This window comes from Thalassophryne amazonica, chromosome 7 (assembly GCF_902500255.1).
Source record: "Thalassophryne amazonica chromosome 7, fThaAma1.1, whole genome shotgun sequence".
NCBI classification, from domain to species: domain Eukaryota; kingdom Metazoa; phylum Chordata; class Actinopteri; order Batrachoidiformes; family Batrachoididae; genus Thalassophryne; species Thalassophryne amazonica.
This window is the reverse complement of record NC_047109.1, coordinates 35527240-35540432: the sequence shown is the minus strand read 5'-3', so window position 1 is coordinate 35540432 and position 13193 is coordinate 35527240. Positions and strand designations below refer to the sequence as shown.

Genomic DNA, 13193 nt, shown 5'->3' with positions numbered 1-13193 from the left:
TTGGTTTGGTTAGGGCCCGGTTCCACTCCAACCTCGGTGAGCCTTTGTACCGTTCGTCATTGGTGTTGCCGGGGTGTGGTGCAGCGGAGACTTACCTCAGTCGGAGGGGTGGGCCGATCTGTTGCCGTTCGCCATTTCGGTAGTTCCACCCCTCCCGAGAGGCTGGGGTATGGTCGAGTTGGGGCACCAGACGTATTTCCGGTTCTCTGCTGTGCCTTGGGGTTGGAGCTGGGTTAGTTTTTTTCTGTTCCCTTCTCCGGCTTGATATTTTGAGCCATTCGCCAAAATTGAGCCGCCGAAGGCTCTGGGAGGGACCTGGGGTCTTTCGAGGTGCCGGGGAGGGTAACAGGGTTTACAGTCGTTTTATATCCCCCTGGAGTTGTTTTTGGTAGTCCTCCGGGGGTTGATGTTTGATTTTGTTCTGTTTCCTTCCGGGTTCCACCTCCAGGGTTGATGGGACGGTCCTCTGGGGGGGAATTGGCTTGGGGCCAACTGGCCAAGTGTGACCGGGTCTGGGGTTCCGGGGTTGTGGGGAGGGTACCTCCTGGGGTTGATGGTACGGTCCCCTGGGGGCGCCGTTTTGCTCCATGTATACCTGGAGACCTGTGTGGGATCATGGTTCTGGCTGTTCCTCCTGGAACTGGCGATGAAGGCCTTCTGGGGGGGGTTGGACTCTGCAGGTCATTCTGGGGGGGTTGTTTGTTATTTTTCTTTTATGCATTTCTGTTTGTATTGTGTTTGTGGGGCTGTGTTGGGTTTTGACGTTTGGGAGTTTTTCTTTTCTTCCCGGGGTTTGATGGGACGGTCCCCTGGGGAGGTTTTGGGTGGGTTTTATGTTTTTTTTCTGTGTTGGAGTGTATTGGGGTATGTTTTGGGGCTTTGTTGATTCCAGCCGGCCTTCCAGCTGCGGTGCCTGTCCTGCTGTCTGTGGTGGACCTTGGGAGCATGGTGCTGTCTACTTCCTGACGTGGACCCTGGAGGGAGGTGCTGTTCTCGGGTCTGGTCTGTTCAGTCGCCGGGAGGCTTCCCGTTGATGGGGGGGTACTGTTGTGTGTTGGGGGGGTGTGGCTGGATGTTTTGGTGTTCTTTTCTTTTCTTTGCTCCTCAGGTGGCATGGAAACTGATTTGTCTGTGGAGAAGGTGCTGGCTGAAGAGTCCTCACCCTCATGGACATCATGTGGGGCACCTGTGACTGGTGCTCACGTGCAGCCTTGGAGACTTTCAGCTGAAGCGGATGATTGGATGGCGTTCTGCTTTTAGGGCATGTGTGATTCGGGCAGAACTGCCGGGAGCTCGACCTTGTGATGTTCGTTTGTGAGGCGCTGGGGACCGTGCCTGGGTTTGACACATCGAGCCCGTGGAGCAAGGAAGGGTGAGGACACATGCTGTCAGCACACATTAAAGAGAGTCAGTTTGTCGTGTCCACCTGGGGGGTGTTTGTCTGGTGGTAGTGGGTCCAGGAGCGCCGGACTTCTCTCCTTGCGGGCGCTGGAGAGCGTGCCAACAGTCACTCCTCCAGAAGGACGTTGGTTTTGGTTTTGTACATTTTATTTAGGCACAGGTGAAAAATAAATTGTTTTTGTTGTTGGAACCGCTTTCTGGTTATTTTTAGCGCTGGGTTCTGTCTGACGCAGGTTCGCTCCTCAATCCGCGTCGACACATAACAGAAATGTTTAGTTATTCCTCGGCCTCCTTTAGCAGTAATGGTACTTGTAATAAGTGTAGCTTATTCATAGCTTTGGAGGCCAGGCTGGGCGAATTGGAGACTCGGCTCCGCACCGTGGAAAATTCTACAGCTAGCCAGGCCCCTGTAGTCGGTGCGGACCAAGGTAGCTTAGCCGCCGTTAGTTACCCCCTGGCAGATCCCGAGCAGCCGGGAAAGCAGGCCGACTGGGTGACTGTGAGGAGGAAGCGTAGTTCTAAACAGAAGCCCCGTGTACACCGCCAACCTGTTCACATTTCTAACCGTTTTTCCCCACTCGACGACACACCCGCCGAGGATCAAACTCTGGTTATTGGCGACTCTGTTTTGAGAAATGTGAAGTTAGCGACACCAGCAACCATAGTCAATTGTCTTCCGGGGGCCAGAGCAGGCGACATTGAAGGAAATTTGAAACTGCTGGCTAAGGCTAAGCGTAAATTTGGTAAGATTGTAATTCACGTCGGCAGTAATGACACCCGGTTACGCCAATCGGAGGTCACTAAAATTAACATTAAACTGGTGTGTAACTTTGCAAAAACAATGTCGGACTCTGTAGTTTTCTCTGGGCCCCTCCCCAATCGGACCGGGAGTGACATGTTTAGCCGCATGTTCTCCTTGAATTGCTGGCTGTCTGAGTGGTGTCCAAAAAATGAGGTGGGCTTCATAGATAATTGGCAAAGCTTCTGGGGAAAACCTGGTCTTGTTAGGAGAGACGGCATCCATCCCACTTTGGATGGAGCAGCTCTCATTTCTAGAAATCTGGCCAATTTTCTTAAATCCTCAAAACCGTGACTATCCAGGGTTGGGACCAGGAAGCAGAGTTGTAGTCTTACACACCTCTCTGCAGCTTCTCTCCCCCTGCCATCCCCTCATTACCCCATCCCCGTAGAGACGGTGCCTGCTCCCAGACTACCAATAACCAGCAAAAATCTAATTAAGCATAAAAATTCAAAAAGAAAAAATAATATAGCACCTTCAACTGCACCACAGACTAAAACAGTTAAATGTGGTCTATTAAACATTAGGTCTCTCTCTTCTAAGTCCCTGTTGGTAAATGATATAATAATTGATCAACATATTGATTTATTCTGCCTTACAGAAACCTGGTTACAGCAGGATGAATATGTTAAGTTTAAATGAGTCAACACCCCCGAGTCACACTAACTGTCAGAATGCTCGTAGCACGGGCCGGGGCGGAGGATTAGCAACAATCTTCCATTCCAGCTTATTAATTAATCAAAAACCCAGACAGAGCTTTAATTCATTTGAAAGCTTGACTCTTAGTCTTGTCCATCCAAATTGGAAGTCCCAAAAACCAGTTTTATTTGTTATTATCTATCGTCCACCTGGTCGTTACTGTGAGTTTCTCTGTGAATTTTCAGACCTTTTGTCTGACTTAGTGCTTAGCTCAGATAAGATAATTATAGTGGGCGATTTTAACATCCACACAGATGCTGAGAATGACAGCCTCAACACTGCATTTAATCTATTATTAGACTCTATTGGCTTTGCTCAAAAAGTAAATGAGTCCACCCACCACTTTAATCATATCTTAGATCTTGTTCTGACTTATGGTATGGAAATAGAAGACTTAACAGTATTCCCTGAAAACTCCCTTCTGTCTGATCATTTCTTAATAACATTTACATTTACTCTGATGGACTACCCAGCAGTGGGGAATAAGTTTCATTACACTAGAAGTCTTTCAGAAAGCGCTGTAACAGTGGACTCATCTCTGTGCTTGTTCTGTTAGACCTCAGTGCTGCTTTTGATACTGTTGACCATAAAATTTTATTACAGAGATTAGAGCATGCCATAGGTATTAAAGGCACTGCTCTGCGGTGGTTTGAATCATATTTGTCTAATAGATTACAATTTGTTCATGTAAATGGGGAATCTTCTTCACAGACTAAAGTTAATTATGGAGTTCCACAAGGTTCTGTGCTAGGACCAATTTTATTCACTTTATATATGCTTCCCTTAGGTAGTATTATTAGACGGTATTGATTAAATTTTCATTGTTACGCAGATGATACCCAGCTTTATCTATCCATGAAGCCAGAGGACACACACCAATTAGCTAAACTGCAGGATTGTCTTACAGACATAAAGACATGGATGACCTCTAATTTCCTGCTTTTAAACTCAGATAAAACTGAAGTTATTGTACTTGGCCCCACAAATCTTAGAAACATGGTGTCTAACCAGATCCTTACTCTGGATGGCATTACCCTGACCTCTAGTAATACTGTGAGAAATCTTGGAGTCATTTTTGATCAGGATATGTCATTCAAAGCGCATATTAAACAAATATGTAGGACTGCTTTTTTGCATTTACGCAATATCTCTAAAATCAGAAAGGTCTTGTCTCAGAGTGATGCTGAAAAACTAATTCATGCATTTATTTCCTCTAGGCTGGACTATTGTAATTCATTATTATCAGGTTGTCCTAAAAGTTCCCTAAAAAGCCTTCAGTTAATTCAAAATGCTGCAGCTAGAGTACTGACGGGGACTAGAAGGAGAGAGCATATCTCACCCATATTGGCCTCTCTTCATTGGCTTCCTGTTAATTCTAGAATAGAATTTAAAATTCTTCTTCTTACTTATAAGGTTTTGAATAATCAGGTCCCATCTTATCTTAGGGACCTCGTAGTACCATATCACCCCAATAGAGCGCTTCGCTCTCAGACTGCAGGCTTACTTGTAGTTCCTAGGGTTTGTAAGAGTAGAATGGGAGGCAGAGCCTTCAGCTTTCAGGCTCCTCTCCTGTGGAACCAGCTCCCAATTCAGATCAGGGAGACAGACACCCTCTCTACTTTTAAGATTAGGCTTAAAACTTTCCTTTTTGCTAAAGCTTATAGTTAGGGCTGGATCAGGTGACCCTGAACCATCCCTTAGTTATGCTGCTATAGACGTAGACTGCTGGGGGGTTCCCATGATGCACTGTTTCTTTCTCTTTTTGCTCTGTATGCACCACTCTGCATTTAATCATTAGTGATCGATCTCTGCTCCCCTCCACAGCATGTTTTTTTCCTGGTTCTCTCCCTCAGCCCCAACCAGTCCCAGCAGAAGACTGCCCCTCCCTGAGCCTGGTTCTGCTGGAGGTTTCTTCCTGTTAAAAGGGAGTTTTTCCTTCCCACTGTAGCCAAGTGCTTGCTCACAGGGGGTCGTTTTGACCGTTGGGGTTTTACATAATTATTGTATGGCCTTGCCTTACAATATAAAGCGCCTTGGGGCAACTGTTTGTTGTGATTTGGCGCTATATAAAAAAAATTGATTGATTGATTGATTGATTGACAATAACAGCACATCAAAATATTTCACAATGGAGTATGGGGTACCTCAAGGTTCTGTTCTCGGCTCACTCTTATTTACTCTATTGACTTTCACTGTTACACTGGTGATCTGGAAATGTACATATCCATTTGTGTCAGTAATGCCTTGCACACTGCAGAACTGGAGGTGTGTCTCGACTGCAGTAAAAAACTAGATGTCTAATTTTCTACTTATGAACACATAAGAATAGGATGACTGTTACTGGTTCTGCTGGACAGACACATCTGCAATAATACATACAAATAACATCATGTGATTGGTGTGATTCAACACAGTGAAAAAGCTAAAAATCTTGGAAGGAATTTTTTGAACCATTCTTGTCTTTTGATTTGGGGCAGCATGGTGGTCACTGCATTTGCTTCCAAAACAGAAGGTTCGTAGTTCAGGAACATCTGTGCTCATTCTTCATGTACAACCCCTGGCAAAAATTATGGAATCACCGGCCTCGGAGGATGTTCATTCAGTTGTTTGATTTTGTAGACAAAAAGCAGATCACAGACATGACACAAAACTAAAGTCATTTCAAATGACAACTTTCTGACTTTAAGAAACACTATAAGAAATCAAGAAAAAAAGATTGTGGCAGTCAGTAACGGTTACTTTTTGAGACCAAGCAGAGGAAAAAAATATGGAATCACTCAATTCTGAGGAAACAATTATGGAATCACCCTGTAAATTTTCATCCCCCAAACTAACACCTGCATCAAATCAGATCTACTCGTTGACATTGACCCTATGTCATGGCATTGACCCTATGTGTCTTTTTACAAGGAATGTTGTCGCAGTTTTTGCTCTATGGCAAGATGCATTATCATCTTGAAACATCCCCAAACATCCTTTCAATTGTCCAAAATATCAACGTAAACTTGTGCATTTATTGATGATGTAATGACAGCCATCTCCCCAGTGCCTTTACCTTACATGCAGCCCCATATCATCAATGACTGTGGAAATTTACATGTTCTCTTCAGGCAGTCATCTTTATAAATCTCATTGGAACGGCACCAAACAAAAGTTCCAGCATCATCACCTTGCCCAATGCAGATTCGAGATTCATCACTGAATATGACTTTCATCCAGTCATCCACAGTCCACGAATGTTTTTCCTTAGCCCATTGTAACCTTGTTTTTTTTCTGTTTAGGTGTTAATGATGGCTTTTGTTTAGCTTTTCTGTATGTAAATCCCATTTCCTTTAGGCGGTTTCTTACAGTTCGGTCACAGACGTTGACTCCAGTTTCCTCTCATTCGTTCGTTGTTTTGTTGTGCATTTTTCGATTTTTGAGACATATTGTTTTAAGTTTTCTGTCTTGACGCTTTGATGTCTTCCTTGGTCTACCAGTATGTTTGCCTTTAACAACCTTCCCATGTTGTTTGTATTTGGTCCAGAGTTTAGACACAGCTAACTGTGAATAACCAACATCCTTTGCAACATTGCATGATGATTTACTCTCTTTTAAGAGTTTGATAATCCTCTCCTTTGTTTCAATTGACATCTCTCGTGTTGGAGCCATGATTCATGTCAGTCCACTTGGTGCAACAGCTCTCCAAGGTGTGTTCACTCCTTTTTAGATGCAGACTAACGAGCAGATCTGATATGATGCAGGTGTTAGTTTTGGGGATGAAAATTTACAGGGTGATTCCATAATTTTTTCCTCAGAATTGAGTGATTCCATATTTTTTTCCTCTGCTTGGTCTAAAAAAGTAACCGTTACTGACTGCCACAATCTTTTTTTCTTGATTTCTTATAGTGTTTCTTAAAGCCAGAAAGTTGCCATTTGAAATGACTTTAGTTTTGTGTCATGTCTGTGATCTGCTTTTTTTCTACAAAATTAAACAACTGAATGAACATCCTCAGAGGCTGGTGATTCCATAATTTTTGCCAGGGGTTGTAATGGGGAAGAGCATCAGAAAGGACATCCAGCATAAAACATGCCAAATCAACATGTAGAGAGCCATATCAAAGCTGCTATGGGGACCACAAATAAGAAGGAAGCAGCCAATACTGTGATATACATATCAAAGAGGTAGCTAAGATAGCTTATTTCCAAATGAAACATTGCAAAAATTAGGCCAATCCTCTGTATTGTGAATGCTGAAATACTGATTCACTGATTGTGTCCTCTTGAACGGACTACTACAATTTTTTTTTTTTCTGGATAGACACAAAATAGAATATGGCTACTTGAGTCTTAAGTACAACCAGGAAATTTGAGCACATCACGCCAGCAGTGGCTTCTCTTCATGGGCTTCCTGTTAAGGCGAGAACCGATTTTAACACTTTGTTGGTGGCCTATAAACGTTTTACTGGTTGTGCACCTTCATATCATATGGAATTTATCCATATCTGCCAATATGCTCACTGAGATCTCAGTATGCAGATTTGCTCCATCTTCCACATTTTGAGATTGGGTCAGCAGGTCACCAAGCTTTTTCTCATCTTATATTGCTGTTAGTGGGTCCATTTCAGTTCAAATATTTAAAGTCAATCTGAAAACCTATCTCCATTCTACAGTTTATAATTACAGTATGCTCTGAATTTTGTTTTGAAATTTGTTATACAGTATATGATGTGTATGGTTGGTTTTCTCTTTTAAATTTGTTAAAATATTTATTGCAATTCAATGATCTTTGTTTTAAATTGTACAGCACTTTGTAATTTGTGTCTTGAAACAACAATAACAACAACAACATCCTGGAGGGCCTGTGGATGTTTATCAGCCCTCGGTGGCCTGCGATTTCATTAGCATACAGAGGTTTCCCAATTATTATCATTATTGACAGCAGCAGAATAAGCACAGTGAACACTCACTGAGTCTCAGACATCCGCTCAAGGAGAGTCTCAGCAACACACTTTTCCTTCATCTCCACTGGAATACGGTCAGTGGGGTAGTGACTCTCCACATCTGCCAGCTCAGCCTCATTTGGGGTCATACCCATCATCCTCTTTTGCCTATAAAAAAGAAACAAAAGCATCACAAAAAGGAAGGTGTTTCACAAGATTATCACAAAATACTGAAAGGAAAATACCTACAATTCTTAAGGGTGGTGTAAATGATTGTGTAAGTAGTTTAATAATAGTTAAGGTATAAGAAGTGCTGTTACTGTGTTGTTATATAACCTCTTAAATCCCACCATTATTGTCAGTGTGACCGTATAAACCAGTAGTTTTCAAATTGTGTGGCGCGCCCCCCCTGGGGGTGCCAGAGTTCTTCGGGGGGGAGGGTGCAAGGGATGGTAATCGAGAACCAGTTCTTTTTGAGAAGAAATGATTCGATCTACCAACATCAATAGCTTTTTGCGAAACGATTCCCTTATTGGCCCTTCAGAGCGGCCATTGTTTTTGTTGGTATTTTATTGGGAAAATTATCATTTCTTTAAGTTGATTACAGATCCTGCAGTGGGTCTGAAATCAACCATTTCTGCAGCAGCTGTTCTTGAAGCTTGAAGGAACGAAGCAGTGCTCCAACCAACTGCTTCGTTGGGTCATTTTTTCGCTGCTTTTCAGAAGCGGCAACTCTGCTTCTTAACCCCTCTCAAAGCCATTTAAAAATGTCAATTGTGAGTCACTTTTGTGCAGATTAAAGTCACTAACTGGGACTCTTGTCTTTTTGCAGGCAAGAAACTAGAATTGTCCTCCGTTCCGTTCGCACAGCTCCAAACGCTGCGCTGCTCCCTGCCGAGTCAAACTAGAGTCCCGTCGGAATTAATAACTTCAAAGTAAATCACCGTTTTAAATCAAATGAAACCTCTTTCTAAATGTTGTGATACAGACAACAAACTACAACAGACTAAAATGATTTTTTTCCTCCCACAATGACACGTCCTGTGTTCTTTATCAATCAATCAATTTTTTTTTATATAGCGCCAAATCACAACAAACAGTTGCCCCAAGGCGCTTTATATTGTAAGGCAAGGCCATACAATAATTATGTAAAACCCCAACGGTCAAAACGACCCCCTGTGAGCAAGCACTTGGCTACAGTGGGAAGGAAAAACTCCCTTTTAACAGGAAGAAACCTCCAGCAGAACCAGGCTCAGGGAGGGGCAGTCTTCTGCTGGGACTGGTTGGGGCTGAGGGAGAGAACCAGGAAAAAGACATGCTGTGGAGGGGAGCAGAGATCGATCACTAATGATTAAATGCAGAGTGGTGCATACAGAGCAAAAAGAGAAAGAAACAGTGCATCATGGGAACCCCCCAGCAGTCTACGTCTATAGCAGCATAACTAAGGGATGGTTCAGGGTCACCTGATCCAGCCCTAACTATAAGCTTTAGCAAAAAGGAAAGTTTTAAGCCTAATCTTAAAAGTAGAGAGGGTGTCTGTCTCCCTGATCTGAATTGGGAGCTGGTTCCACAGGAGAGGAGCCTGAAAGCTGAAGGCTCTGCCTCCCATTCTACTCTTACAAACCCTAGGAACTACAAGTAAGCCTGCAGTCTGAGAGCGAAGCGCTCTATTGGGGTGATATGGTACTACGAGGTCCCTAAGATAAGATGGGACCTGATTATTCAAAACCTTATAAGTAAGAAGAAGAATTTTAAATTCTATTCTAGAATTAACAGGAAGCCAATGAAGAGAGGCCAATATGGGTGAGATATGCTCTCTCCTTCTAGTCCCCGTCAGTACTCTAGCTGCAGCATTTTGAATTAACTGAAGGCTTTTTAGGGAACTTTTAGGACAACCTGATAATAATGAATTACAATAGTCCAGCCTAGAGGAAATAAATGCATGAATTAGTTTTTCAGCATCTCTCTGAGACAAGACCTTTCTGATTTTAGAGATATTGCGTAAATGCAAAAAGGCAGTCCTACATATTTGTTTAATATGCGCTTTGAATGACATATCCTGATCAAAAATGACTCCAAGATTTCTCACAGTATTACTAGAGGTCAGGGTAATGCCATCCAGAGTAAGGATCTGGTTAGACACCATGTTTCTAAGATTTGTGGGGCCAAGTACAATAACTTCAGTTTTATCTGAGTTTAAAAGCAGGAAATTAGAGGTCATCCATGTCTTTATGTCTGTAAGACAATCCTGCAGTTTAGCTAATTGGTGTGTGTCCTCTGGCTTCATGGATAGATAAAGCTGGGTATCATCTGCGTAACAATGAAAATTTAAGCAATACCGTCTAATAATACTGCCTAAGGGAAGCATGTATAAAGTGAATAAAATTGGTCCTAGCACAGAACCTTGTGGAACTCCATAATTAACTTTAGTCTGTGAAGAAGATTCCCCATTTACATGAACAAATTGTAATCTATTAGACAAATATGATTCAAACCACCGCAGCGCAGTGCCTTTAATACCTATGGCATGCTCTAATCTCTGTAATAAAATTTTATGGTCAACAGTATCAAAAGCAGCACTGAGGTCTAACAGAACAAGCACAGAGATGAGTCCACTGTCCAAGGCCATAAGAAGATCATTTGTAACCTTCACTAATGCTGTTTCTGTACTATGATGAATTCTAAAACCTGACTGAAACTCTTCAAATAGACCATTCCTCTGCAGATGATCAGTTAGCTGTTTTACAACTACCCTTTCAAGAATTTTTGAGAGAAAAGGAAGGTTGGAGATTGGCCTATAATTAGCTAAGATAGCTGGGTCAAGTGATGGCTTTTTAAGTAATGGTTTAATTACTGCCACCTTAAAAGCCTGTGGTACATAGCCAACTAACAAAGATAGATTGATCATATTTAAGATCGAAGCATTAAATAATGGTAGGGCTTCCTTGAGCAGCCTGGTAGGAATGGGGTCTAATAAACATGTTGATGGTTTGGATGAAGTAACTAATGAGAATAACTCAGACAGAACAATCGGAGAGAAAGAGTCTAACCAAATACCGGCATCACTGAAAGCAGCCAAAGATAACGATACGTCTTTGGGATGGTTATGAGTAATTTTATCTCTAATAGTTAAAATTTTGTTAGCAAAGAAAGTCATGAAGTCATTACTAGTTAAAGTTAATGGAATACTCAGCTCAATAGAGCTCTGACTCTTTGTCAGCCTGGCTACAGTGCTGAAAAGAAACCTGGGGTTGTTCTTATTTTCTTCAATTAGTGATGAGTAGAAAGATGTCCTAGCTTTACGGAGGGCTTTTTTATAGAGCAACAGACTCTTTTTCCAGGCTAAGTGAAGATCTTCTAAATTAGTGAGACGCCATTTCCTCTCCAACTTACGGGTTATCTGCTTTAAGCTACGAGTTTGTGAGTTATACCACGGAGTCAGACACTTCTGATTTAAAGCTCTCTTTTTCAGAGGAGCTACAGCATCCAAAGTTGTCTTCAATGAGGATGTAAAACTATTGACGAGATACTCTATCTCCCTTACAGAGTTTAGGTAGCTACTCTGCACTGTGTTGGTATATGGCATTAGAGAACATAAAGAAGGAATCATATCCTTAATGATGAATTACACTGATGCTGACTTGCAGCGCAGCCAGCTGCAAGAGCTCAGCTCAGCGGTATGGAGTGACATTCATGACATTAATATCTGAAAGGAAATCCTTTTGAGAAAAACAACAGATTGTTTCTTTTTATTTATCTCCAGAGATCAAGGATCCAGTGACCAATTTAATATTTTATTTACTTTAAGACTCAATAAAATGTTATTGACATAGAAAACCTGTAAACCCTACTTTTAGTACACAGATAATTCAGAGGAGGTATTTATAAAGGAATCGATAAGGAATCGGATTGATAAGCGGAATCAATAACGGCACTGATATTGATAAAATCTTATCAATACCCATCCCTGAAGTTGAATTAATATTATTTATCTTAAAATGTGTTATTTATGCCCAAGACATTTAAAAACACACAGAGATGTTTAAATGTTAAAAAAACAATGTTTAAAATATGACAAAAGGTAAAAATTGAAGAATAGAAAGTTCTTTAAAAACACGTTTAAAATGTTTGAAAAGGGTGTAAAATGTGTGAACGAATAGAAAGTTTTTAAAAAACATGTTTAAAATGTTTACAAAGGCTGCAAAATGTGTAAATGCATAGGCAGTTCCTTAAAAACGCGTAAATACTATTAAACTGTGTTTAAGATGTGTAAAAGAATAAAAAGGAAAACACAAAGATTTTGAAATTGTGTGTATGTGTGTCGGTGGGGGGGGGGGGGGGTAGCTATTCATTTACTTTCTGAGGGGGGCTCACTCTCCCACACTTTGAAAACCCCTGGTTTAAACTGTAGCTGAGGTTTAACTTAACCCCAGATATAGTATCTCTATCAAAGCCTCTAGAGGGCAGTGTACTATATGTACAAAGGTTTGTGTACACCCAAAAACCTATACTAGGTTCCAGAGGTTAAACACAAAACAGAGGTAAAGGCAAAAACAATTTTAAAGGATATGTATACAGAGTTTCCTGAACACTGTACATAATTAGTTTAGAATCTGTAGTCATGTAGTTATGAATGTTTTATTTTTATTGTCACAATGTTAAAAAGAGATCTTGGCTGTGGAGTACACTATTGTGCATTTCACATTAAACTTATTTGGGTGCATTTGTAAACTCGGATGAACTACAGTCCAAGTGTTTGGACAGTGACAGTTTTCGTAGTTTTGCCTCTGTGTGCCACAAGATGTGCTTGTAGTGTAGATTTTCAGACTAAATTCAAGGCGTTGAACAAAAATAGTGCATTAACATTTTAGGAATTACAGCCATATTTATACTTCATTTTCAGAGGCCATATGTAATTGGACAATTTGCCGACAAGCCATTTCATGGCCAGGTGTAGCCTGTTCCCTTGTTATTCCTTGGCAAATGAAGAACGTACTGTAAAATGTCTGCAGTTGATTCTACGTAAATGTGTTGACTTTGCATTTGGTAGCTGTTCAGTGAAATTCAGTACAAGGTACAAATAGAGCTGGGCAATACGTACATGCCCAGACTCCACAGTGACTGTAGCCTTTCCATAAATAATGCAACTTCTACTTACTCTTTTCATTATTACTTAAGTACTATTTTTTTTTAATCAAAACACATTTCTATTTCACTCACTTGTTTTATGTTTCAACACCAGAGGGAGTCAATCAACTGGAACATTTCAACAGAGTTGGTAACATATTGAAGCCCTATTTAGCACAACAGGTGATGTCTTCCTTACAAATGGGCAGCAAGCTCTCGAAAGAGTTCTGGTGGATCTGAACTTC

At 41.4% G+C, this 13193-nt stretch overlaps 1 protein-coding gene across 5 annotated transcripts in view; it reads right to left on the bottom strand.

Annotated features, from left to right (window-relative positions):
* arhgef1b (Rho guanine nucleotide exchange factor (GEF) 1b) overlaps positions 1 to 13193 on the bottom strand; it is a 175646-nt gene that overhangs the window by 54745 nt on the left and 107708 nt on the right. For all 5 annotated transcript variants that reach the window (XM_034174005.1, XM_034174006.1, XM_034174007.1 and 2 more), the window contains exon 7: positions 7849 to 7989. In XM_034174005.1, the coding sequence (XP_034029896.1) occupies positions 7849 to 7989 (141 nt within the window). The remainder of the gene's footprint in view (positions 1 to 7848; positions 7990 to 13193) is intronic.